Source organism: Rhamphochromis sp. 'chilingali' (genome assembly GCF_963969265.1).
Source record: "Rhamphochromis sp. 'chilingali' genome assembly, chromosome: 1".
NCBI lineage: Eukaryota > Metazoa > Chordata > Actinopteri > Cichliformes > Cichlidae > Rhamphochromis > Rhamphochromis sp. 'chilingali'.
In genome coordinates, this window is record NC_137929.1 from 6,516,485 (window position 1) to 6,543,547 (window position 27,063).

The 27,063-nt window shown below is 42.9% G+C and overlaps 1 protein-coding gene across 8 annotated transcripts in view; it reads left to right on the forward strand.

Moving 5' to 3' along the window:
* The window catches only part of LOC308397978 (uncharacterized protein), a 339,745-nt gene that overhangs the window by 224,006 nt on the left and 88,676 nt on the right, over positions 1–27,063 (forward strand). For 4 of the 8 annotated variants that reach the window (XM_080884320.1, XM_080884317.1, XM_080884319.1 and 1 more), the window contains exon 2: positions 4,914–5,019. In XM_080884320.1, coding sequence (XP_080740446.1) covers positions 5,002–5,019 — 18 coding nt within the window. In that variant the 5' untranslated portion in view covers positions 4,914–5,001. Of the gene's footprint in view, positions 1–3,475; positions 4,476–4,566; positions 4,633–4,913; positions 5,020–7,800; positions 8,398–8,722; positions 10,643–27,063 lie in introns of those variants that run through there. The other 4 variants (XM_080884315.1, XM_080884314.1, XM_080884318.1 and 1 more) reach the window with 4 other exon arrangements.

Consider the following 27,063-nt stretch of genomic DNA (forward strand, 5'->3'; position numbering starts at 1 on the left):
CATTTTCTGTTTGTGTGTGTGAATTTGCATATGATGCTTTTACAGTGTGTCAGACTCCTTCATAATTTTGCCTTTAAACAGTCAATTTTCTCCTCCCCAAATTTACAAACCCAAATTCTGATTTCCTACCTTAAATAGCAGCATTCCTTGTCCTCAGCCAGAAGGTAGGGCTCCACTTGCCACTTTCCACCTCCACCCTAGCCCAGCGGCCTTACCCGTCAGGACCCGTCTTCTCACTGAAGCCGAGAGTAATCGTGACTGTGCCTGCCTTAGGTTGTCCCAGGGTTTCGAGGTGGGATCTTACCCGTCATGGGCTATCCAGCCTTCCATACTCGCCTGATACGGGGCCCAAGTGGGCAGGGGAGGGAACACACTGGCTCTGGGAATTAAAGGAATGTAAGCTGCTTCCTTCATTGCATCATATGTTAAACTATCTTACTTCTGACTCCTTCCTAGAATAATTTGCATCATATGTTAAACTATCTTACTTCTGACTCCTTCCTAGAATAATTTCTCATATGGCACTTTGTGTATGTGTGTTTTCTATTCATTAATGTAATTGTCAGTTATTTTCTCTCCCGGTCAGGGAACCACATTATTTTCTCTCTTCATTTTACCTTCTTTTGTTTGTTTGTGACGTTCTACCTTAGTTCTACTAAACCTTGATGTAAAAACAATACTCCCTTATTTCACGCACACACTCTGCCTTTTGCCTACGCACACACTTCTCTCTCAGACTTCCTCTGTTCACACATCACCTTATATGGGCATGCAAACTTCCTGTCACCCACACCATATCCTGTTACACACACACCGCACGCAGCTGCTCAGAGCAGCTCAAGCTGCTTTGCTGTTTCTCCAGGCTAATCAAACTTATTTTGTATTTACAATCTACAAACCCTCTGTAACTCTACTAACTTTTGACCTAAAATGTAGCATCATTCACACAATGATTTCATAATCCTCTCACACACACCTTTTAAATAAACTAAACTCCTATAACATCACTCATGCATCTCTTAAATTAAAAACACTTTCAAACTTTAAAACATCCTACCTTACATCACCAAAGAAATACCTCTCACACCTTCATTCATCATTCAAAACCTTCTAGTCACCGCATTCACACACCTAAAGTGTGACTAGAGTTGAGGAATATAACTCAAAACCCACTTTCCTAAGAGTATTTTAGACATGCTTGTCATAATCAAAAAGAGCAAGTAAAAAACAAACAAACAAAAATTGAAACCTCTATTAATTCTCACCGCACACACAAGAAATTGAAAAAATAAAACCCACCAGCAACTAATGCTGGAGAAAAGTTACTACTGAAAGTGATGTGTTAGCCTTAAGTATATACAGTGCACTCAATATATTTATATATCTACATCCAAACTCAGTCAATTACTATACATCCACTACGGCAACTCAAAACTTTATTTATAGTCCTCTAATAAACATGAATGGCATTTTAAACACACACTCAACAATGTTTGCAGCAGTATTTGTAAAACCAACTGTGGCTTAAACAGTTCACTGCTTACTCATTTGCATTTTCACTCACACACACACCGTCTAAAAATAGCTCCAGCATTGCCTCAGACTCCTTTCACACAGAGATCTCTTATTACAAAGACGTCTTATATTTACAACTACTGTCAGATCTGTCAGCTTTAGCGCCTAACCAATTTCGACAAATTTTAAATAACCGCCCAGCGGATAAACTCCCTGAGTTTTTTGCGACCAATTAACCAGTATCAAGACTTTAACTGTTTCTGGCCTCATTTCTAAAATCCCTAACTCAATTTAAAAGCGTCAACCAACCCAAACTTTGAAGTTTTAGGTTAAAGTTACACGCCCGAAGTCCAACTTCTTCTGACCGAAAAAGCGCAGATACCGTTCCAAACGGTAAGGAGACTCTATCTCCTAGTTATTCTGGAGTGCCCCAAGCTCCACAGTGACCAACTGACTATCCCTCTTCGAGGACAATGCCTAAGCGTCCTTGGCATTGGCAAGCGTTACCTCTGAGCACTGCGCTTCCTAGAACCCCCTCGGTTCCGTTCTAAAATAATTTATAATACTTTGGAACAACAGTAAAACACCCAACAAAGTGTAAGACTGAAGCAGGTCCAACCTTATAACCAAAAAATAACCAGATTCCCTAACATACTAAACGGTCCAACCGCATTCAATCATTACCAGCAGTCCAACTGCTTTAAATCCTCAGTACTGTCATGACATTCTCATCAAAATCAAAACAGACATCCACCAGTAACTTCAGTGAGTAGACTTAAATTTTATCATGTCCAATTTGGCACACTTTGGAAATAATTCAACAGGTAGTGCCTTACCTTTTGGATAAGCCGGCTTATGCCCACTCACTTAGACCACTGGAATTCATGTCTGCCCGTCAGACCACCTAAGACCCCGGATTTCTCCGTCTAAACCTCCAACTCTCCCTCCTCAATAACCGGACGAGCCCCCAAATGTTAAGATTCAATATTGAGGAAGGGTACAAGAGGTGATCGAGGAATAACCACACCGATCCGGCCGGGTGAAGTCAAACGATGATTTTAATGAACACACGTGTGGGAAGACACTCTGTACGCAGACAGCCAGTAGTCCTCGACTTAATCAAAGCATGAACAGATATTTTATAGCATCAGGGTTTGTTTACTGACGCCCCTTCATGCGTCACCGGTACATTTTATACATAGATCAGATCAACATCATCATGACTTTTCACCTAGAAAATCATCTTCTATTTTCATGGCGTGGTACTTTCCGTTCTTATCTTAAAGTGAATTGTTCCTCTTTCTTGTCTAGACAACAAGGACGGTTCCTCTAAATAAATTTAACTAATGTGTGTGTATGTGTTGACCTCACATGCTCTTTGTGTCACCTCTTCACCTACTGTCTGTGTCTCGTCCTCAAATGCTCTTTCTCAATTCACCTGTTGCACTTCTGACCTTTTACCAGACCAGAGGCTCACTGAGACTATGTGTATGTCTTCTACTAAATAAATGTTTTAATCAAGAACCTCTACTTAAACCTTAATATAAAATGACCTGATATAAGTGTTTTGTAAGCATGTATTGCGATTCCTTCTATGGCTCCAAGTCACTTGCACAATAGATTGTCCGAACATCGCGCCGAACAAAGCTTCCGACCCCCAATTAATTGACCGAGCTCCAACTCTTTAATAAGCACAGATATGCATTGTGTATGAAATAGTCATAACTGCTTAAGGCCTTCTTAAAGCTATCTGTTACATTGTTAAAGCCTCGTCTTAGCCTGCGGCTCAAAATAACTTCCACTTCTGCATACAACTTCCTGTCAGCCTGCAACTCAGTCTTTCTGAAAGAGACACTGTTTAAACCTTTGAATGCAATATCCATGCTGCAGATTATATTATTAATGCAATGACAATTATTTAACAATAGCAGTAAAATAATTTCCCTCCTCGACAGCACCCATCAGGAAAGGGGCGGGTGCTCAAGCCCCTCTAGCCCCCCCCTCTGCACGTGCCTGCTGTTAGGTTAATTGTGCTGATCCTTGGGTTGGGGGATTTGTGTTTGTACTGCAGCGCAAAATTCAAACCAATTGAAGATGGACAACAAAAGTTCAAAGCCATCAGGTGCTCAGGTTAGAAAAAAGAGAAAAGATGCAGGTAAGCAGACGTGTGATTGGCTAATGGCAGCTCATCCTGAACCAATCAGACTAAACTCCAAACAATACATTATGTTACAGATTTTAATATTAATTAGTCATTGTTACTTGTTGATTTGTCCTTTTCTCATTGTGTGACGAATTATGACGACTGTTTGGTAGCTGTTATTGTCTCTCTCTCTCTCTTCATGTGTGTTTCTCTGGTGAAACAATAGTTTTGTGTTAATGTTAGGGCTGCACGATTTTGCATAAAATGAGAATCACGATTTTTTGGCTTAGAATTGAGATCATGATTCTCTCATAACAATAAATAAACATGAAACAACAAATGTCTCTCGTTTTGTTGTTGCAGCAAAATGTTGTCCTGCTTGAAATTCCGTCTCCACCGTTGCTCGACGCTGCGTGTACAGAGCAGGTAGTGCAACAATAGAAAAATAGTTGCGGGACGGCACTGTGTAGCGTTTGTCTAGGGTGTTGATCGTTTTCCTAAATCCCTCGTTTTGCACAGTGTTGATGGGAGCCATATCTTTGGTCAGGTGATAAGTGATAGCCTCCGTGATGTCTTTGTGCCTGCGGGAGTTCGACGTGTATAGGGAAGCGCTGTATAAGGTTCCCGTTATTGATGTTTGGGTGGTTGACCGGGACGGATTTTCTCCTGTCACTTTCTCGTCATCCCTGACGTGCTCTCCGTTGTTGTTTCCCTGCTAATTTTAGCATCACACGGCACAGCTTCTGTATCACGTGGTATAAGGCTCCGCCCTTGTCATTTGTTGAGCAGGAAGAGTGAGCGCTTGGTTTCATGCAGAGTACGTCCCGGATCAAAATGTGAAGTTTTACAAATCACCACTTCTTTAGTAAATATCATTTCAGTCTTAGACAATCTCGTTTCTCTTACAGAGGTTGAATGCACCTTCTGCGGATGGCGGTACCACACAGTGTGCGTGGACTTCCCCTGCACAGAAGGCAACTACAAATGCTGTGAATGCTAAATAAAGAGAAACAAATGATCCCTGTTGTCTTTGCTTGATGATTGGTTTGAGTCTTGACAATCCACATTGCTGGCGTTGCATCTTTCAATGCCAGCAATGGCAGGTATCAGTGCTCAAACCTTTTGTGTTTGTTTCCAACAAGTTGCCCACCTCGGGAAACAAAAATGTGTTCTTTTACTTGTCAGATGAACATATGAGACACTTTGACTCTTCAGTGCAGTGTGGAGCCTAACAAAGATCTGTTTTGTGTCCCAGCTGATCAGCAGGAGGAGGAGAGTCTGACGGAGCAGCAGAGGAACATTTTCAGCTCCTTGGACTCAGCTCAGCCACTACAGAGGAAACAATGAGCTCAACACAGAAGGTGACAGACAGAGCAGGACCATATGACCAAAGATATTTATCACCATATACATTTGAACATTTGCCATAACGATGTAGCTGACGATAGAATTGACACCAGACAAAATACTTTACAGCTGCACAACTTTATTAAAAACCCATCAATGTATTTTCACTGAAACAAGCAGCTGTTGTTTATGTGCATTAAAGTTATATAAAAATGTAACAGTGCAAATGCAAATTCCTCGCTGACAGTTTAACCAAAAGGCGTTTCCAGTGGAAACTGGCCGACACATCCTGAGCATAACCATGTATAATATCCACTAAACTTCAGAAGAGGTTATACAGTCGTGGCCAAAAGCTTTGAGAATTGCATAAATATTGGAACCTGGAGAAGTTGCTGCTTAAGTTTTTATAATAGCATTTTGCCTGCACTCCAGAATGTTATGAGGAGTGATCAGATGAACTGCATCGTCCTTCTTTGCCATGAAAACGAACTTAATCCCCAAAAAGCCTTACCACTGAATTTCATTGCTGTCATCAAAGGACCTGCTGAGACCATTTCAGTGATCGTCTTCTTAACTCAGGTGAGAATGTTGGCGAGCACGAGGCTGGAGATCATCATGGCTGTATCCCGATTCAGGTTCTGCAGCTTTAAAGTCCTCAAGGGCCGCGTACTCAAAGACCGCTAAGGCCGAAGTGCGAGGCTCGTAGGCTCGTGAAATGGGACGTCTAGCCTCCGTCGCGCTGCCCAGGTTGCCTAGCAACCATGATACTAACAGCTGGAAACGTTTCATACAGCTTTGTTTGACAGAAATGAAGGAGAACATATTTAGTTCATTTGTTTCTACATGAGCTCTGTGTGATTTGATGAGTATCTGAGGCTGAGACCACAGGACTGAAACATGATTGTTGGGCTTCATTTCTGTGCTGCTGGCTCTTCCTCCTCCTCTTCCTCACACACTGCTGAGTTTGTCCTGGTGGATCATCAGGGGTGCAAAGCCTCACAGATGATGTGCAGCAGTGGCTCCCTCAGTCTGTCCTCACTCTGGACACTTGCAGTCGTCACACATGGAAATCAAATGTGTGATAAGCTGCAGGATTCAAACACAAGTGTAACTTATAAACACATGTTCATACTTTTATTCCACAATCAGAGAGAAAGAAACAGAGAGAGAGTGCAGGACAGACAGACAGGTGACAGTCTCAGGTGTACACACTGCTACACAACAGCACCAGAGAAGCAGGATTTAGTGTTTGTGTTATTACGAGTGTAAACAAGAAGAGTTCCAGATGGTGCAGTGGACACATGTGTGACTGCTGTGATTAAAGCATCTTTCTTTCAGCTTAACGAGTGAACCGTCAGCTCGTTCAAACACACGTTAAAGTGCGTTTGGCTCGACACCACCGAACAGAGGCAGCAATATAACACAGCTAACATTAACAGTGCAGTGAATCCTGCTTGTGCCGTGATGTTCAGGACTGCAAACCGAGCAGCATCACTGACTTTCAGCTTGTTGTGTTTGTGGATATATGACTGACTTTAATTATCCACAAAATCATCACATTCTCTGTCAGATGAAGGTCGACTATTGAACGGCGTATATTTTAAAGGCTTTAAAACCAAGTTAACGCTGAAAGTACAAACATCACTAATGTCACATAACTCTGCCGACAAGGCATAGCTATGGCTATGAAATGCTCTTTGTGTATCACTTCTTCATTATGAAAGATGTCATTAATGCACTAGTAATGTCTCATCTGGAGTATTTTTCAATCATTTGGTCAGCAGCTAATAAGACAGATCTTAACAGACTTCAGTTAGTCCAGAATAAGGCGTCCAGATTAGTGTGAAGATGTTCATACTATACTAATATTGATAAAATGCATAATAACCTTTCTTGGCTTCCTGTACAGGCTAAAATATTCTATGGCTTACTTGTAGTTCTAAAGAAAGCAATTCTGTTAAACACACCACATTTATTCTGCTCAGCTGCAGTATCCAGATGAAATACATCATCATATTACACAGTTTTCAACAAGCTGCAATTTAGTAAATGCTCGAGTTAAAAGTAACGTTTTGTAAAACTGTTACATTTAGAGCAACTTTTAAGTGGAATAAGTTGCCTTAAAAAATTATAGAATTATTCAAAACTTCAATGAACACTTAAAAGCTGATTTACAGAGCTTTTAGTTGTTGTAAATATTGTAAGACATGATTTGTTTTTGAAATTTGTGTAATGTGCCTCAATGTTATTGATATTATTACTATTATTATTGATTACTTATGTTTGAACAATTGTGAAACCTCACTGTGGATGTAAGAGTGAAATTATGTGGATATCTTGAATCCACTTTATTGTGTAATATTATATGGGAGTATTTAACGGAAGACGAGCAACATCTGTTGTGGAAGCTAACGGGGTTCCTTTAGAATAAACAAACATAGGATTTATTATCACTGAATAATTCTGTATAAATCTATACAAATTATAGAAATATGTAATAGGAAACAACAAAATATTCTAAATTATAAAATAATGTGTGTGTGTGTGTGTGTGTGTGTACACAATCAGGATGGATGGGCATGATTTTAGTGTTTGAACAGTCATGAATTATCTTTAACAGCAGGTTGGATGTAATGTGTTAGAACTACCAGCAGGTGGGGATAAGAGACCTTTAAGGTGTTTGGTGCCACGCTCCACCTTCAGGTTTAAAACTAGTGTTAATGGAGTTTGAAGGTTGAGTTTGTTCCACGACTGCATTTCACTCACTGCCTCTGTTTGTATCTCTGTCACTGCAGGACCAACATGGAGCCAGAAGTCAGCGCTCTCAGGAGGCCAACAAACCTCACAGAAGAAAGGGAGAGAAAAAACACACCTGTGACGAGTGTGGGAAGGGTTTTACTGTGAGGGCTAAACTAAAACAGCATCAGGTCATCCACACTGGAGAGAGACCGTTCAGCTGTGACTTGTGTGGAAAGTCTTTTTCCTTGAAGGGTTCCCTAAAAACACACCAACTCGTCCACAGTGGAGTTAAAGCGTACAGCTGTGATCAGTGTGGCAGAGCTTTTACTCACAGTAGCAACTTACAGAGTCATCTAGTTACCCACTCTGGAATTAAGCCATACAGCTGTGACATCTGTGGAAAAACTTTCAGCCAGAGAGGGAACCGAAATACACACCTACGCAGTCACACCAGACATGATGTGTACTGCTGTGAACAGTGTGGCAAATACTTTACAACAGACGCACAGTTACAACAACACATATTTACCCACACTGAGGAGAGACCTTATCAATGTGACCTGTGTGAGAAGACTTTTAAATCTCCACATCACCTGAGACAACACCAACAGATCCACACCAGAAAGAGACTCTACAAGTGCAGCTACTGTGAGGTATGTATTTATATTGTTATCTTGTCATTTTAGCCTGACTGTTTGGAACAACTCTGCTCATTAAACTGTGTTAGCATGTTAGCAATTCTACTGCATGGAAAAGCAGCTCTGAGTGATTATTCAGATTTTCCTTTCAGTTATGATTTTAGTATTACTGTAGTATTATGGTGGTAGTATTGTAGTTATTGCAGCCCAGTAAACTGAGTGTGTTAACTGAAACAGTCAAATGTAGTTGGACGTCTGCAGAGATGCTCTTTATTTCAGGCGACGTTCAGGATACAAATGTTGAAGGACTGACTTACACTGTCTTTGTGTCTTTGTTTAGAAGCAGAGCGACACAGATGGATCCAGTTCTCAACCCTGTCATCACTGTGGTGGTGGGAAAGACTTTCATTGTGACCTCTGTGGAAAAACTTTCAGTCGGCAAAAGACCCTAAAAGTACATCAACGTAGACACACTGGAGACAAACTGAAATACTGCAAAGAATGTGGGAGAAGCTTCACCACATCAAGTGATTTAAAACGACATGAACTGATTCACAGTGGGGTTAAAAAGCACGTCTGTGATCAGTGTGGGTCATCCTTCACCACTGCAGGTCAGCTTAAAACACACAAACGAGTCCACACAGGAGAGAAACCACACAAGTGCAGACACTGTGAGAGAAGCTTCTCATATTTACAAAGTCGTAACATTCATGAACGTACACACATGGAAGGAAACTACAGCTGTGACCAGTGTGACAAGAGCTTCAGGAATCTCAGTTCATACTCCAAACACAAACGATCCCACGTTACTAATAAACTGTTTCACTGTTACCAATGTGCCCAAACATTCACCTCATTGTCTGCTCTGTGCAAACATCAGCGCGATCACTCAGGGCTGAAATCACTCCCATGACTGGATCACAGTGAATCTGAAGACACAGAAAGATCCTCTGGTTTCTGTGTTGGACTCAAAAACCTTGAGATCAGGCTCCACAGAGTTCAGATAGAATCATTTAAACTTGTGTTGAACTGAACTGGTTGCTGGGCTGAACTTCTACATAATACAGATCTACATGGGATCTTCTTTTCTGTTGTTTTACTGAGTCAGTTTTGTCCTTTTTTCTCTGTCCTGGTTTTGCTCGTCTGTAAATGATTGAAACTCAGTCAAATAGTTCATTGTTCTCCAGCAAAACGTTTTGGAAACTCATGTTTAACCTTTAAAACTCTGACATGTTTTAGCACACAAGGCTTCTTCTTTCAAAGAGAGTCTTGGAGATGTTTGATGTTTCTGTTTTTCTGAAACCACCTGAAAGAAAAACTATTTTTCTTGCTTTATGTAGTGTGGAAGTTTTTAATGTTTCTTCATCTGTGATGTTCTTGAATGTGTTCACGTGAAGATGGTACAAATAAACTGTCCTTTCAGCTTTAGCTCCTAATTTATTCATTATATATGGATGTAGCACAGCAGCCGTCTCTTGATTAACACATGGAGGGCTCGGAATCTGATGGTGTCGTCTCCCTAATTTGCCCACTCAGTAAATCTCACTCATGGCCAAGAAATTGAAATAAACCTTGTTTCCCTGCTGGATAGTGATCCACTGTAACTCTGCTCCTCCTTCCTGTTTAGGATTTCTGTGGCTGAAGTAAAATTCCCTCCATCCATCACTTATCCCAGCTAACCCAAAGTGAAATAAAGTTTTGCTCGTCTTAAAAAAGCATTACAATAATGGGCATTACCAATGCAAACTGAATGATACAGAAGATGAAAGAAGAGACTTTGATCAGTTAATAAAGCTCATGATCTGGATTCATTGTGGCTGCTACACAGATACTTCTGGGTCACTTCTCTCAGTTAGGAACCTTCCTCACCAAACTGACTGTTGGACCACACCCCTGGTTTCATGAGAAATTGTTTCAGCCATGATTTCTCTTCCTGTATTTCAGAGTAAAGACTGAAGTGACAAATGGAAGCATGTTTAAAAAACACAATGTGAGAGAGACGTTGAGGTCCTTAGAAGTTACCCTGGGTTTTTCTGTCACCCTGCTAGATGTTACACACCTTGTTATTGGACTGATTTCTACTGCTGGACTACTCCTGCGGAGAGTAACAATACTCTTACTAATGAGCTCCCTTTCACACCTTTGGGGATATTTATTTTTGTGTTTGCAGCGCTGTGAGCCAGAACAGCGAGAGAAAAATCTGCAACAGCGACGAGCTGAATGCTTACGTGAATCGCAGCAGCTGCACATGTGCTACGCTGAATTAGAGGATATCTTTGCTCTGGATTTCTATTTCTACTTTTTCATTTCTATATGATTCTTCTTGCATCTAAACAAAGATGATTCAATTTGCTAAATGTTGATGGCTCTTCGTGCTCAGGTGTAAATGAGACGTAATATTTGCTCTTGGTTTGGTTCTCCTGTACAGAACCTTGTAGTACAACAGAAACCTAAAAACATTATTTGTAGTTGTTATTCTTAGTTGTTCTGCTGCCTAAATACCACAGGGTCTGATTATGAAGTTATTGAGCTGCACATACTTTACAACCTGCTTAAGTTCGAGGTCACAGCGTCTGTAGAGCAGCTGGAACATAATGAAGTCTACAAGGTTAAAGTTTTCTCTTCAGTTATTGTTCTTTCTGCTGCTTGGTTTGATGGAGCTGAGAGCTTTTGTTTTTATTATTGTTATTATAATTATCATGAGTATTTTACTCTCTAGAAGCTTTAAAATAGTGTTTGTGTTTGAAAAAATTGATTTAAGAATTGAACAGAAACATCTGTCCTTCTGAAAATCGCCCAAAGGCACGGAGACAAAGTCAAAGGATGCAACCTGTAACTTTCTCTTCCTTCATGTCAGGACCATCATCCATGATTTATATAAAATGCATATAGCAACAGTAGCACTTTAGTTTGGACTTTATGATTTCTGTAACTGGAAAATATAATTTTGTTTAAAGACAGAAGTGACCGCATAGTTGCAACATCAAAGGGAAATATGAATTAATTAGCATCAAGTATATTTGTTGCTTAAGCGTTTGCACTATAACTTAAGTAGGATTATAACTTTTAAGGAAGGAAAGATTTCAGATATTTAGTTCACTGTTTCAGTTATTTTATATGAAATTAAAACATTTACGTTGGTCAAATATGATGCTCTAAATCAAATAAAAGTTTGAAAATAAATGATGTATTTTTAAATGCTGCAACAAATGTTCACAAAAAGTAACTATAATTAAAACCAGTTAAACAAAATCAAATGTTTGAATCATGCTTAACCAAATGCCAGGCTGGAGAGCTGAACCTAAAGTATACGTAGAAAGATTTCAACATCTGAGCAGTTTTTAATGTTTTTATCACATATAAATGTCACAGCAGTGGGTCCTGGCCCAATGCTTTGTGTTTTTGGTTTTCTTTGACTCTTGTTTTTCTTGGTTTTTGTTCTTCTTATTTATCAGGCTCTCAGTAATCTTAGTTCTCCCTCCCTCAGTGTTCATTTCAGCCTGTGTTTAGTTTCTGTTCCCGTGTCCCACGTTTCATCGTTTCATGTCGAGTCAGCCCTGTCTCTCTGTTTCCTGTGTCTCCCCAGTCAGCCCCGCCTCCCTCGGGCACTCATGTGTGATACAGAGTAATAAACCTGACTACATTTGCTACACTCGCTTTATTACCTGTTACTTTAAAATTCATACACTAATTATGTCTGCCCATCTCTCTAATGTGAAGGTCAAAGGTCAACATCCCAGTGACATAAGAATAATCCCAAAGGGGCAAAGGCAGCGGTTAATTTAGCACATTTAGCATTAAGGGTACAGCAAGGATATACTTTTACTTATTGTGGCAGGGGTGTGGTCTCTGGCCTGCTGCAGTGGAGGCTGGTGGCGGGACGTTGGACGGCACAGGTGAGGGTGATGGAGCTCATGACTCTCCCCTTTATAGTGACGGAGGAGACTGGCGTGGGGGAAGCGTGTAGTGGAGGAAGCCGAGGAGAGAGCTGGTTTCTGGCTACAAAGACGGCGTCAAACCAGAAAAGATTGCTTGTGGTCAAATGTCAAAGGAGCTTGCAAAGAAAAGCGTCTGGACTTCTTTAAGTTGCTTGAAGACGTTTCACCTCTCATCCGAGAAGCTTCTTCAGTTCTAAGGTCAAATGGTGGAGAGTCCCAGATATAAACCTAGTGGGAGTGACCCCCCACAGAGGGACAAAAGGACCCCCTGATGATCCTCTAATCGCCTGAGCCAAGGTGTGAAACTGGGTGTGGGTCCCAATCAGCCAGAGTTTCGGGTGAGTTCATTGTGAAACCTGGCCCCACCTTATCATGCGAATTCCTGAGATCAGATGGCCCAGGATGTGAGTGGGCATTAAGGCGTCTGGGAAGGGATCTCAAAACTGGATTATTGATGGCAGAGAGTTGTTGTCGTAAACTCCGCCTCTGTTCAAAGATGGTCGCTCACAGTTGACATAGATGGCTTCTTTCACTCCTCTTTCAAACCATCTGTCCTCTCCGTCCAAAATGTGAACATTGGCATCCTCGAAAGAGTGTCCTTTATCCTTAAGATGCAGATGGACTGCTGAGTCTTGTCCTGTGGAGGTGGCTCTTCTGTGTTGTGCCATGCGCTTGTGAAGTGGCCGTTTGGTCTCTCCAATGTAGAGGTCTGGGCATTCCTCGCTGCACTGTACAGCATACACCACATTGTTAAGTCTGTGTTTTGGCGTTTTGTCTTTCGGGTGAACCAGTTTTTGTCTGAGCGTGTTGCTGGGTCTGAAATACTCCGGGATGTCATGCTTGGAGAAAACTCTCCTGAGTTTTTCTGATACTCCGGCTACATAGAGGATGACAATGTTGTTGCATCTGTCCTTCTTATCCTCCCTCGCTGGTGTCTGATCTTCTTTTCTGTGCCTCTTTGCTGACAGAGGCTCCTTTGACTACGATGACCTGGATGACTGAGAACCTTCACAGACACTTGTGGTCAAATAATGTGTTTTGCAGCACGCAGGACAGACAGCGCACAATGTGCTTTGAAGTAGCAGCCAAGAAAGGTGTAATTTAAGTCTACGAACAGTGAACACCTGTGTGCACACCTGTGTGGCTTGTATTCAAATGGTTTCCACATGTAATGGTCTGCAAGAGGATGTAGCGAGCCATAGCCCCGTCCCCCAGGGCATGAAACAGGCATGGAGGAGATCCAGGCCCCAGAGTGCGAGAGCCCAAGGAGGACCACCGGAGGGGCATCTGTGCCACCCTCATGGGAAGGGCTGAGGATCCCCAGACGAGGCATCACCCAGTAGCCACCGAGCAGAAGCTAGAGGGGGCTGCACCGGCGTGCCCAACGGCTCCGCCGGCAGCCAGCTGTGCCAGAGTGAACCGAGCCGCAGGCCCTGAGGCCAGAGGCCCGAGGGCCCCCCGCACCCCGGAGGAGGCCTGACCGAGCAACAGGTGCCAGGCCCCGCCAGGTAGCCACCGGGAGTGAGCTGGTACATACCTGAGCGCCCAGCCCCGGACACCAAGAACCACCAATGCACCGACCCCTGAGGGCATCAGTCACCAGCAGGGAGTGTGGTGAGGGGAGATAGACCTTGGAGGGCCTGGGAGTTCCCAGAGAAGTGGAGTCTAAGACCCGACCTGACATATAGACACAGACAAACAGGCACACACAGACACAAACATGCATTCCCACCCTCATGCACACATATACAAACATTCAGCACTCACCCAACGTAAGGACTGACATAAATGGACATGTACACACAATCACACTCCCCAAACATACTCTATACCCCGGGTCCAGGTACCCTCGCCCCCAGAGGGGGAAACAGAACCCAGACCCAAGAGATGTTACCCTTCCCCCTGGGGTGGAGGCAAGCAGACCGTCCCAGGCTCCGCAGCAGCAGGGAGGCCAATCGGACAGCCAACATCTCCTCCCAGCCCCCCCGCCCCAATGGCTAGCAGAGAACGGGGGTGTGTGAAGACCCCATACCTCCCTCCTCCCGCTCATGTGTAGTGTTGCTGCGTGTTTGTCTAAAGTGCATTTAAAACTAAAAAATGGTGCTGCTGCCAGAGAGCAGCAGGTGTTAGCATGGCCCCTCCCGAGAACCCTCAATGTCTACATGGATTTAAAATTGAGAGGTGGGCACCAGCGCCAGAGGTAGGTTTGAGTACACAGACCGTCCACTGGACGCCGTTAACGTGCCCACCCTCAAGGCCCTATATATATGTGTGTGTTATGAGAGTGTAAGTAATGTGGATGTCTAAGTTGTGAGATAAAATTGAGGCACAGGTGGCCAGAAGGGGACAGAGGGGAGGGGGGGGGGATGTCTCACCTGCACCCCTGTGACACACCTGTCCCCCAAGGCCCTACCTGTATGGGTGAGTGTGGTGGAGCGGGAAGAGGGAGGTAGCCGGGGATGGGGAGGAAAAGGAGGGAGGGGAGGATGCCCCTCCCTAGGGCCAGCTCCCCCGCTGACCCCAGTAGGCACCCCCGTCCTCTGGTACCCACCAAGGCAAGGGAGCTCAGGTCCATCCAGACCGGGGCCTACGGTAGCACTGCCAAGCCCCACAGGAACCGGGGCAGCCCACCCTACCCACCGCAGAGGAAACTGTACCCACCGCAAAATGAACATATTTCAAGTAAACAGCTGGACTGATCAGGTCCAAACACAGAGTGATAAACTTGTCAAACAGCTGTCATATCTTTATATAGAAGCTCTTTATAAATGCTGCTCACTGCAGTCTGTTTACTAATAATGTCAAAGTGTTAGAAACACAGAAACATCAGAATGGTCTTTGTTCACAGAAACCTGTCTGGGATCCTTTGTTGTTCTTTTGATGCAGAGTTACATTATAAATATAAAGAGTTATTTCAGAGTCTCATCAGTTTTCCTGCATGTCTTTATTTAACACATCAGCAGGGCTGAAGCTCTCATGTTAAACACACACTGATCTATGGACACGTTCATGTGTTTCTAACAGAACCAGGCTGTTATCAGCCTGCACTAACATTATGTCACACACACTGAATGTAACAGTGACAGTTTACATCATCACACAATCAGCTGTGATTGTTTCACTGTCATCAAACGAGTCAACAGGAAGTAGAATCAATAGAAACCAATCATTTACTGACAGCATGTCTGATGGAAATAAGTGCAGATTATGTATGAAGTCTAACTGCACACAGTAACTGTGTTACAATAAGGACTTAACAGCGCCCTCTGCTGGAGTGTTTCACACTGAGAGCAGCTTTCCTCTGAATTCAGTGAGGTTATGACTGAAATTATTGGTTTAGTCGGTTTTATAAAGACCAGACCAGTAAAAACAAGAGTGTCTCTGCTGTCTGTGAGGAGATGGAGCCGAACATCAAGCTGTGCTGTTTCACAGTGAAGCCAGGCGGCTGTCACCAGGAAAAGTCTTGTCCTGAGTTTTTGTGCTCAGAGAGCAGATCAGATGTTTTTGGAGCAGGAGCACAAGTATGAAGTCGCAGAGTTAGTGATGAGAGCTTCCTGGCAAAACTGGCCTACCTGAGTGACATATTTGGAAATGAAGTAAATCTACAGCTTCAAGGGAAAGATAAAAACCTCCCTCAGGTCACAAGATCAGCTCTGTCACTGGAAAGCTTGCAGTGTGGGGCAGGAGACTCGATGAAGGAGACACAGATTCATTGGAGAACCTGCATGAATTTGTTGACACTACTGATGATGATGCCGCCTCAGTGACTCCATATATCAAGCAGCATATTTCATCACTGATGGGATACTTTTAAAAGGACTTCCATGAAAACAGTTCCCAGCATGACCAGCTCCAACTGGTTTCAGCTTTGCAGAGCAGAACCAGTTCATTGACGTCTGACTCCACACTGAGACTGCAGTTCACATCACAGACACTGAGTGGATTCTGGCTGAGTGTAGAGAAGCAGTATCCACTCTGAGGGCAGCAGGCTCTGGGCGTTCTTCTTCCTTTAGTCTCATCTTTGTGAGGCTTCTCTGCTGCTGCTGCAGACCAAGTCCAGGTCCCAGCTAAACACTGAGCAGGAGCTGAGAGCTGCAGGATCCTGCTTCAAAGCTGCTTTGAAAAGCTGTGCACTGCAAAACGTGCTCGTCGGAGCCATTAATGCTGACTTTGTTATTTTGATCAAAGAAAGAAATCAGCACAAACTGTTTGATTCGTTTTTGTTTTGTAGGTTAAAGTGTTTCATATATTGTGCTCCTGAGTTAATGTTGCTGATCAGTTTGAATTCATTTTGATTGTTTATGGAGTTTATTTCATTTTATGTTTCAGTATCAAACGGTTCAAATGTTTAGAGTTTTAGTAAGGATTTCTTTTTTATTGAAGGTAAATTGTTGCACTTTACATTGTTTCCATCTAAAAGTGTTACATTGTTTCTCTTCCAAACTAAAAAGTGTTTCTGCTGCAGCTTCCTTTCACTCTTTATCATTTTCCAGTCAGTGAAAGTCTTTTTGTGTCCTCCTAAAGTCCACCGTGCTCACAGTGAACACTCGTATGCTGTTGTGCTGTCACAGACTGTTATCAGCCGTGTAGCCGCTCATACCTCATTTATTCTTCTTGTTCTACCGTCAGACCCAGGCGCACAGCTTTGGTTGAAGTTCTTATGTTTGATTTCATAACAGCTCTTCAGATTTCCACTCTTTATAACTTTATAAGTATTTTTGACAAAGCCATCTTCTTTTACTCATCCACTCAGCAAGCTCCCAACATAGTAACCTATCAACTCACATACCCACATAGCTTGTTCTTCTTTGTCGTTTTATTGGCAGTTGGTGGTGCATTACCGCCAACAGCTGGCTGTGAGAGTGGACCAGCATGATGCTAACCTGCATAGCTGCGTGTCGCGCCAGTTCAAAAGTCAGCCACGGCAGCCGGCAGGAAGAAACTATCCAACTACACGGTAAATGAGAAACTGCTTTGTGATCCGGACAAAATCCTCTTGGGGTCTGGATTTGGACCGGAGTCCAGGAGTTGGGGACCCCTGTTATAGTACCATATCACCCTATTAGAGCACTTCGCTCTCACTCTGCAGGCCTACTTGTTGTTCCTAGAGTATTTAAAGTAGAATGGGAGGCAGAGCCTTCAGTTTTCAGGCCCCTCTTCTGTGGAACCAGCTTCCAGTTTGGATTCAGGAGACAGACACTATCTCTACTTTCAAGATTAGGCTTCAAACTTTCCTTTTTGCTAAAGCATATAGTTAGGGCTGGACCAGGTGACCCTGAATCCTCCCTTAGTTACACTCAAAAAAATCTGTTGTTGTGGGCATAGTTGTCTGCTGCTGAAAACTCCAGTGATTTTCCTGCAGTTTGACATCTAATGTGATCTTGTGAACTTCGTGAGTCCAGGTAACGAACCACTCTGACTAGATTGTATCCTGTCATCTCAACAAGAACAAGAATTAAGTTGCTGAATTTCATGCAGATGCTACATGATTTAATTATGTTCACCACAGAAACATGAAATTATTTAGTTCAAATCACAAGTTTGAATCTTGTACATGTAACATCCACCCAATAGGTGTAGGCTGCTGGGGGACTCCCATGATGCACTGGGTGTTTCTTCTTCACTCACTTTGTGTTAATACACCTCTACGTGTTTAATCATGAGTTATTATTCATATCTGGCTCCTCCACAGCACGTCTTTGATGTCTTCTTTCTCTCAGCCGAACTGGTCACATGGCTGCCCCTCCCTGAGCCTCGGCACATCCTGTGGCTGCAGAATAAGCAGCAGCTCTAATCAAACATGATCAATCCTCAAGTGTCAGTGAGAATAAAAGAAAAGGAAGTCATTTGTCATGAGAAGTGGGGCTCAGGAGGTGGAGCAGGTCACCTGACAATAGTAAGGTCGGTGGTTTGATCCCTGCTGCTCCAGTCTGCATGCCAAAGCATCTTTACTGGTCGTGTTACTATGGTAACCCAGAGGAGTTTACTATGATAAGTATTAATTAATTCATTAAATGAGACAATCAGTCAAAAGTCAATCATTCATTTTTAATCAGCAGTGTTTTTGGAATCATCACATAAATTTAAAACAAAACAAAAAACGCTGAACAAGTTTGTAAAGTTTTTTCTAAGCCAGTCGTCACAAACGTCTGTAAGTTTGAAGGTTTTCAGCTGACAGACGTTCAGGTAGTTTCATCGCTCTGGTTTGGAGGATTCAATGTTTATTAATCGTCCCTTCAGACGACCAAAGGCTGCCACGTGTACGGTAACAGCACAGACACGTGACAGACTAGACTTTCATGTGACAGCGTTTAATCTGTATAAGGTGACGTTGACATATTTTGGAGGCGTGTTGGTCACCAAACTGAACGTGTTCACTCACTGGAGTCTGTGTGGTTGTTCTTGTTGTTATTCACCGTCTTCTCTCTGACTGTAATGATGGTCCCATTTCCTTTAGACACAGTTAAAGATGGAATCTCCACAGTCACTTTACAAATGTGTGTTCCTGAATCCTCTGATGTTTGAAATGTTCAAAGATGAGTCTTTGCCTCCTTTTTCAGACACTTGGAGATTGATTTGCGTTGGTCTCTCTCTTAATTATTGTTTGATTTTTCAGCCAGGACACTCTGAATCTTTCAAACGTTCTTGTCCAGCAGCAGGTGATGCTTACGGTCTCTCCCTCCATGACAGAAACATCTGGACTCTGGGTCACAACAAACATGCCCGATGAAACAGCTGCAAGAGACACAAAACTGTGGGTCAGTACAAGAGACGAGTCTCCAAAAGTTGGTTCTGTTCATCTGGACGCAGCGTTTTGTGGGAGAAACGTGTCGTCATCATCAGGTGACGTCTTCAGTCTCAGCTGCAGGTTTCAGTCTTACAAACAGGACATTTGCATAATGACTGAAACCAGCCCACTGGGGCTGAGGTCAGTTCCTTCATCTTAATCATGCAAATTCTCATGACCATTGATCAACAACCACTGATCCATGTCCATGAGTCCCATTCACAGAGAGCTGGGGAATGGCTGCAGTCACAGCATGTAAGATGTGACAGATGGACCTTAGGCCCCTCCTCCATTCAGAGATGGTCTTTCCCTTTTCACGTAAATGGCCTCCTTGACTCCGCCCTCAAACCAGCGTTCCTCCCTGTCCAGGATGTTACATCCTCATCATTGCAAGAGTGTCCACTGGCCTGTAGGTGTAAACAGACTGCAGAGTCCTGGCCTGACGAGGTGGCTCTTCTGTGTTGTGCCATCCTCTCAGCCAGAGGTTGTTTGGTTTCCCCGATGTATAAATCCTGCCAATCCTCCTGCACTTAACAGCGTACACTATGTTACTCTGTTTGTGTCGGGGACCCGATCCTTGGGGTGGACCAGTTTTTGGTGCAGCGTGTTGAGGTGTTTAAAAGCCACAGAGACCCGGTGTTTAGAGAAAATGCGTCTCAACCAGGGGCGATTCTAGGATCAGAGCTTTGGGGGTGCTGAGCACCCAGAGAGCTGCCCAGCCAGGCAAGATAAACTTTACTCGTCACGATGAGACGTCTTCCCCGTCTCTGTCAGTCCCTGCATCCCTACATGCCTCCAGTTGTCCCAAGTTCTCTCTGACTGTCTCCTTGGTGCATTTAAACCCCTGTTCCTTCCTGTCCTCGTCGTCTGTTGTCTTCGTCTCCGTTATCAGTCATCCTAATTTTACCCTCTCTGTGCAAGTCTGCAAATGTCTTTATTAAATCATAAGATTCTTAAATTCATCAAGTCTCAAAACATGACATCACTGTTTTGTACATTTTAACACAATTTAATAAACATGCTTCAGCCAGTACCTTTTGATTAGCCTTGTCTCGGTTTCTTGCTTTGTGGTAGATCTTTATTGTTTTCACTGAGATATTTGAATGCTAATCAATAAATCAATATTCAATTAAAAAAAAACCCTCTAATCAAACAGTTTTTGAAAAGTTTGTAACAAAACCATCAAATCTGATCAAGGTTATTTAAACGCTGCAAAAGAAGAATGGATTGGAATAAAAAAATACATATCCTGACCTTAATTACTGGGGAGAATGATGCTCATAGTGAGTAAAAAGTAAACTGAGTGATTTTTGGACAGACTTTTAAAGTGTTCGTATAATATAATACAGATACATAAACATGCACTCCAAAAATAGAGTCCTTGAAATGTACAAATGTACAAAATATTAATTAAAAAAATTATAAAAATGGAGGCAACTGTGCCTATGGTACAATGTGTAAAAAGCTCTTCACTGCAGACACGACTAACATGGCTCTGCAGATTGTTTCTTTTATTTTAACGTCACCTTCAGGTTGGCAAATCTATCAGTGTTTGGTGATCAACTCTCTCAAGCAGTTTAACAGTTTCTGCTGTAACTGTCACTGCTCCCTGTCTGCTTCCTTACCTGATTCTTCCTGACCTTGTTCTTTCCCTCTTTCCTCTCCCCCTCTTTGAACTGATAATCACACGCAGATGTCACACAGTGGAAATTTGTGTTTTTATGTTTTATCAATCTGTGTATTGGTACATAGTGTTGATTTTATTTGCATGATTTTATTGTGATATTTATATTGCATGTTTGTTTATTGATATTTATATGGCATGGTTTTATCCTTATATTTATATTATGTGTGTTAATGTTGTACCATGTTCCTTTAATCCACTGTGGACTAAACAGACAATTGTAGGCACCTGTGAGGTGGGGGCGTTCCCCAAGGTGGCCTATCAGCCGCCAGGTTGACCTGTTAAAGGGGATAGTGAGCGCAGAGACAAAAAGAGGAGCGACGCACGAAAGGTGAGCAGGAGAAAAAGGAACGCGTGCAAGCCCGCACGTGTGTGGAAGGAACTGCTGTGGGGTGCCGCGAGTCGTTCGGCGATCCAGTCCCAACGCAGGAACAGCAACAGTGGGTGGCGATGGCTGCAATGCACAACAGGGCAGGGATGCCCCTCTGCCTGCATCTGACGGTGAGACGAGGGAGTCCGTGTTCAGGTGTGGAGTGGGGCGGGACTGTGCGGCGACGCGCTGTCAGCAGGAGACAGGTCTGCGATAGGAGCCTCCTCCCTGGTCTGCTGCTGACGAGTCTTACCATACTGGAAGAGAAGTTCCTCTCCTGTCTCTTTCATATAAGGACCACTCGCCCATGTGTGGCTGGACTGTGGGATTATGGGACTGTGGGAGGGTAATTTTAGCTTATGGAAAACATGTTTTAGCCTTGTTTTAATAGTGTATAGTTATTTCTGCCGGCAGGGTTTTTAGCGGGTTGCAACAATATTTTTATTGTATACGGGGAATTTTATCTTGTATTTGTGACTCTGGCTGTGTTTTTTTTTTTTTTATGGAAATAAATGGTGTTTTAAGCCAGTTTAGTTTCTGTGCCCTGAGCGCTGACCCGCTCACTCCCCTTCCTCTTGTATGTGAACGGACTTGGAGGTGAAGATTTAGGTCCACCAGTCTTAGTGGCTACACAAATAGATTGTATTAGATGAAAAAATTACATTAATATGAAAAAATACTATTGAAACCACTAATAAAAAAGTCCTCCCTCAGTGTACTTTCAACCAAAAGGCAAAAAACCAAACACATGAACATCAAATAAAAGACATAAATACTGAAACACTGATCCAACATTATCCTTTATTGACGGATCATTTGTTCTTTCATTTTTACCTGAATGTTGCTGCTTTTTTTGAAAAAACGTCCTTATATCCATTATGAACCTGACTGACACACACACACACACACACAACAGGAGTTATAAGGTTAATGGGAATCCAGTCAGTTACCTGGTAAGTACCTTGGGTTTAATATCGGCACATGTGACAAAATGAGCAGCTTCTCTCATTCCTTCCTTTTCTAACAGGACAGTGGTAACAACAGCAGCTACGGACAGTTTTAAGTTTTAGATTTTAAACAGGCTGTATACATTTCAATGGGAGCAACAGGACGGTCAAATGTCTCTGATTTTACTACAGAGCAGGACGGATTGTAGGGCAGCAAACATCGTCGGAAAACACGTTTAACCCAGCAGGTTACCTGGTGTAATGTTTTTCAGGTAAACAGAAACATGGTCTGACTCCTACCAACTATATAAAGAGTAACTGAAGGTTAAATGCAGCTAACATGTCCTGTTTTAAGCCAGGCACTTCCACCTCCGCTCTGCTGCGTCTCAGCCACCATCTCTCTGGCACAAAGGGCACCAGAGCCAGAGCAGGGGAGAGGCGAGCTGGAACAAACCATTCTGGGAGGGGGGTATCTATACTTCTGTTGTTAAAAGATCTCAACCAAGTACTGTATACTTTCTATATTTTTTGTAGTGTATCACACAAACACCAAATATTGTCAAAAAAGTAAGAAATCTTTGGGGGTGCTTTGATCCATTTTGGGAAGCACCCCCCAAAACGGGCTAAAAACGCCCCTGAATATAGTTCTTTACACATTTGCCTACCAAGTGGAAGCTCAGCGGCTGAATCTCAGGAGGAGACAAAACATCTCTTTGGGGTTGTGTCAGAAATGGCATCAGGCCTAAAAATGTGTCCAATCACACATGAACAGTCACCCACTGTGGTGCCCTGTGAGTAACAGCTGAACGCAGCCAGTAAGCAGTTAAAGCAGTTCTTTTGTTAAATCCCTCCAATTAAAACTCTGATTCTGCACTTCAACACATCCTGATTGTTTTACTTTGGACAGAGACACAGCTACAGCAGAGTTCATTGTCCAAATACTTATGGGACAAACACTTGTAGTATATCACACAACACAGTACGTGAACATGTACTGAAGCTCCCCTTCCTGCAACCCTAAGTTGGACATGTGGTTATGAAACTAGATGGGCGGTAAAATAAGAACCATTATGGATGACTGTTGCTGCCTGTAAATCAAAGTCTGCCTGAGGTGGGATTTCAGAAGCAGAAACCATGAGGAGCACAGCACCACTCCCAGAAGGCTGAGATGTGAAGCCATGTGATGAGTGAAATGATGATGGAGGAGAACACAGATGAAGATCTGGAAGCTGCTGCCTCTTTATATAGTAGACACTGACATCACCTTTTGCCTCCCTGCCAGCACGAAAACCCACACTAAAAACCCACTTACACAAACCCTCGGCTCTGGGATGGATTCAGAAACATGTCAGTTCTGCTAAACAAATGGACGGTTTTGCAACCACAAAGTTTAATCCTACAAGGGCAGAATTATGTTCACTCTGTGAGAGGTGAACCTCAGACAGTTAGCAAGAGAAACATTCAAAGAAACAACCTAAATAACACAAACTTAGCAGTTGGGATGCAGATCAGACGATATCAGCAACGTGATGATCAAATGTAGTTAAAAACACAAGAAAAACAGGCTTTTTGCTCCAAAAGGACAAACAAAGCAGGGCCAGATTAACCTGTCGGCACCTGCTGGCGTGCAGAGTAACATGTGACAACAACACACACGACACACGTGGTCACCTCAACTTGTTTCACTGGAGTTTCTCTTTTAGAGCTTTAACCTCCTAAGACCTGAACTCTTTCATGCATTTTTAAAGTCTCTTTGCTATTTGGGCTGTTTGGGACCTGATTCATGTACAAACAAAGAATTACCAGAACTTTGTTTCTGAGAGAAATGAGATCCACATATGAGGATATTCGCTTTAAATGTCGATAGAACAGAGGCAGGATAATGACCTCGTAAGTGCAAATCAGGTCCTTGTGGAGCAAAACTTTGTATTTTGGTCTAAACGTCCCAAAATGTGACGTCCACACATGAGGACAACAGGGCGCTAAAGTCCGTACAAACTTTTGTTTCTTCATTTGCTTGCAAACGAATGGAAATCCTCACTTAAAGCCAAGAAGCTTATTACCTGTGCAGGCTTTAGTGCCTCAGAGCAAACAAGAGAGCTTTGATCACAATGATTTTTGTTTTCACATTTCATTCACTAGCGATTTTTTTAATGTCACCTGATCTCAGTCAGCAGACTGAATATAACAGTGAAGCACTAGTGAGCTAATGAATTAGATATTGGTCACTCATATCAACTGAAAGAGTGTAAGACAAGTAAATGTGCTATAAAGGCCGGAGAAGAGTTAATAAAAAGGTCTTGAAATGAAAATATTTCATTATTTGCTGTTTCATAGATTTTTGGTTTTATTGCACTTTTGTCAGCCCTGCTGCTGTTTTTAAAAGTACTTTATTAATAAACTGGCATAAATGGTAACATTGAACACTTGCCAGTGTGAACAAAAGGTTCTTAACTTTAGCATCAAAGCTTCAGTTCACCTTTCTCAGGGCAGTTCCTTCAGTATGTGTATTAATGCAGGAACAACTCGATTCCACACAGCTGACGTACCGAGAGTGTCTGCTGTGTGGTTAACTTTATAACCTTTGGTACGCAGTGGTGTCGCTCCACCTGTTAGCTAGTTTAAGAAACTGGTTAAGGAGGGAGTATCTGTGAGGATGAGGAGGATTTAGTTCTTTAAAGACACATCAGATACTTGCAGGAAGCTTCTTTCAGCTTCTTTTCTCCACTGCGCAGGTTTAAAACCATGACAGCAGAAGTCATGATGAAGAGATTGATTAGTCAGTCACAGTGTAAAGAGTCCTCCTGCCTGCATCGCTCGCCAGTATAAACAGACCTTTGCTCCTGGAAAACAAATATATCAAAGTCATGTTGTCCAAGAAATGCATTTTATCTCACTAGTGAATCAAAGAAAGTCTGTATAGTTTCTGAGAGTGAGAGGTGAACGTCAGACAGTTCTTAGAAAATGTAGTTTCTCTTTAAGCTTTTAACGTCTCTTTTACCCCCATTTGTCTAAAACTACTTGACAGCCCTTCATGTCAGAGGTTTATTACCTGTGCAGGATGGAGCACATGGTCTCAGTCAGGCTGGACACGATCACTCCTACAGGAAGTAAATGTGATTTTATTTCACCTGTGAAATGATGAAAAACAGCAGAATAGCTCACGCTAACAAACGGGTGTTGAAATGTTTCATTTTCTGCTGTTTCACAGGTCAAAAAGGGCGTCGAACCAAACTGAAGCTGAGCTGCTGCTGCTGTTGTAGTGCAGCATCTGCTGTGTGCTTCATCAGAGAACCTTCTGTACACAGCAGACAGAGGCTGCTGCCACTGAAGTCCATCTGCTAGAGAGCTTTAAACACTGGTTATTGAAGTGGCTTTGATGATACTGATACACAGTCTTTGCTGCTGTCACAGGACAGGGATCCACCAGGGAGTAGTTGTCAGGATAAAGAGCCTTCGCTTCTCTAAATATAAACTGGATACTTGTAGGAAACTTTGGGAAGCAGCATTTTTCCTCATATCGTCTAAACTGAAGTTAGCTCAGGTGCTTCTTCCATACTTGCTCTGCAGAAAGCCAAAGAGTTTGGAGCTCTGCAAACATTTGCAGCACAGCTGGATGTTTGTAACTTTGGTCACCTCTGTATCATCCCTCAGATTCTTTCTGCACAGCTTTGAAACCATGACAGCACGAGTGATGCTGAGGAGACGTCCAGTTTAAACAGACCTTTATTCCTGGAACACAAACACATGAAGTGATGCTGCTAAAGAAGAACATTTAATCGCATTAATGAATCAAGCATCTGTTTGTCTGTCAGTCTGTCAACAGTTCCTCTGATCGACTTCAGACTTGGTGGGTATTTTGTTTTTGCAGCGGTCAAAGTCGATCAGCGTGTTGCTTTGTCTGCTGTAAATCTGCCTGTACAAAGGGAAACATGCATGTTTTAGATGCAAACTCACAACATGGCTGCATTTTTGTGATTATGTGTATTTTATATTGATTTATTCTATTATGTTTTGTATATGAATCTTTACAAGTGTGTCGATACAAAGGCTTGATTAAAACAAAGGTCTCAGCTGTGCTGTTAGGGATGCTCTCATATTTGTTTCAAATGTAATAAATCAAAGGATTTCAGGCTTTTCATCCTTTTTATTTGTTTGGTTCTAACAGCAGGTGGATAAAAACATGCAGGTGATGAATATAATTGTGTGATATTATGAGCATTGTGAATAAAGAAAGAGCAGAGATAGTAAAAAGGAAACAGGTGATGGACGTGAGATTTTCAGAACAAAAGCTCCTCAGTGAGACGATCACCTGGACACAAGGTCAGGCAGCTGGGACTCATCTAGAGAGCAAAATGGAAAAGTGATCTGTGCAGAACATCACTGTTGATTGCAGTTATTTACATCAGATTTCTTCTCTGAGATAAGAGCACCATTTGTGGGAAAGATGACAGTATTTCCAGGCTGGATGCTGTTTGCAGGGAGAACTGAATGAAACTCTCCTGCACCTCAGCGCTGAGGTCCACACCTGTGAACACAGATGAGGTCAATCTGCTGCAGCACGTAGAGCTTTACTGATCAGCAGGTTCAAAGGATTCAGCAGAGCGTAGAGTCAGAGCTAAACCTGGGAGTCACTCACGCAGTCCGGCTGGCGCATCTCCATCTGAACACCCCCGGTGTCGCGGCGCGGGCGTCTCAGATGGCCAACAGCCCTTGGTGGCACCTCCTCTCTCCACGCTGGTCCTCGGGGATTCCATCGTCAGGAACGTGCGGATGAGGGTGGCGCTCACGCTGTCGTTCCCGGGAGCCACTGTTGTTGACATAGTGGACAGAATTCCCAACATTCTGGCATCCCACCCACAGGTTAACCGGCTCATCATCCACATCGGCACCAATGACATCCCCAAACAGCAATCTGAGCTGCTGAAGTTGGACTTCCTCCAACTCTTCAGCCT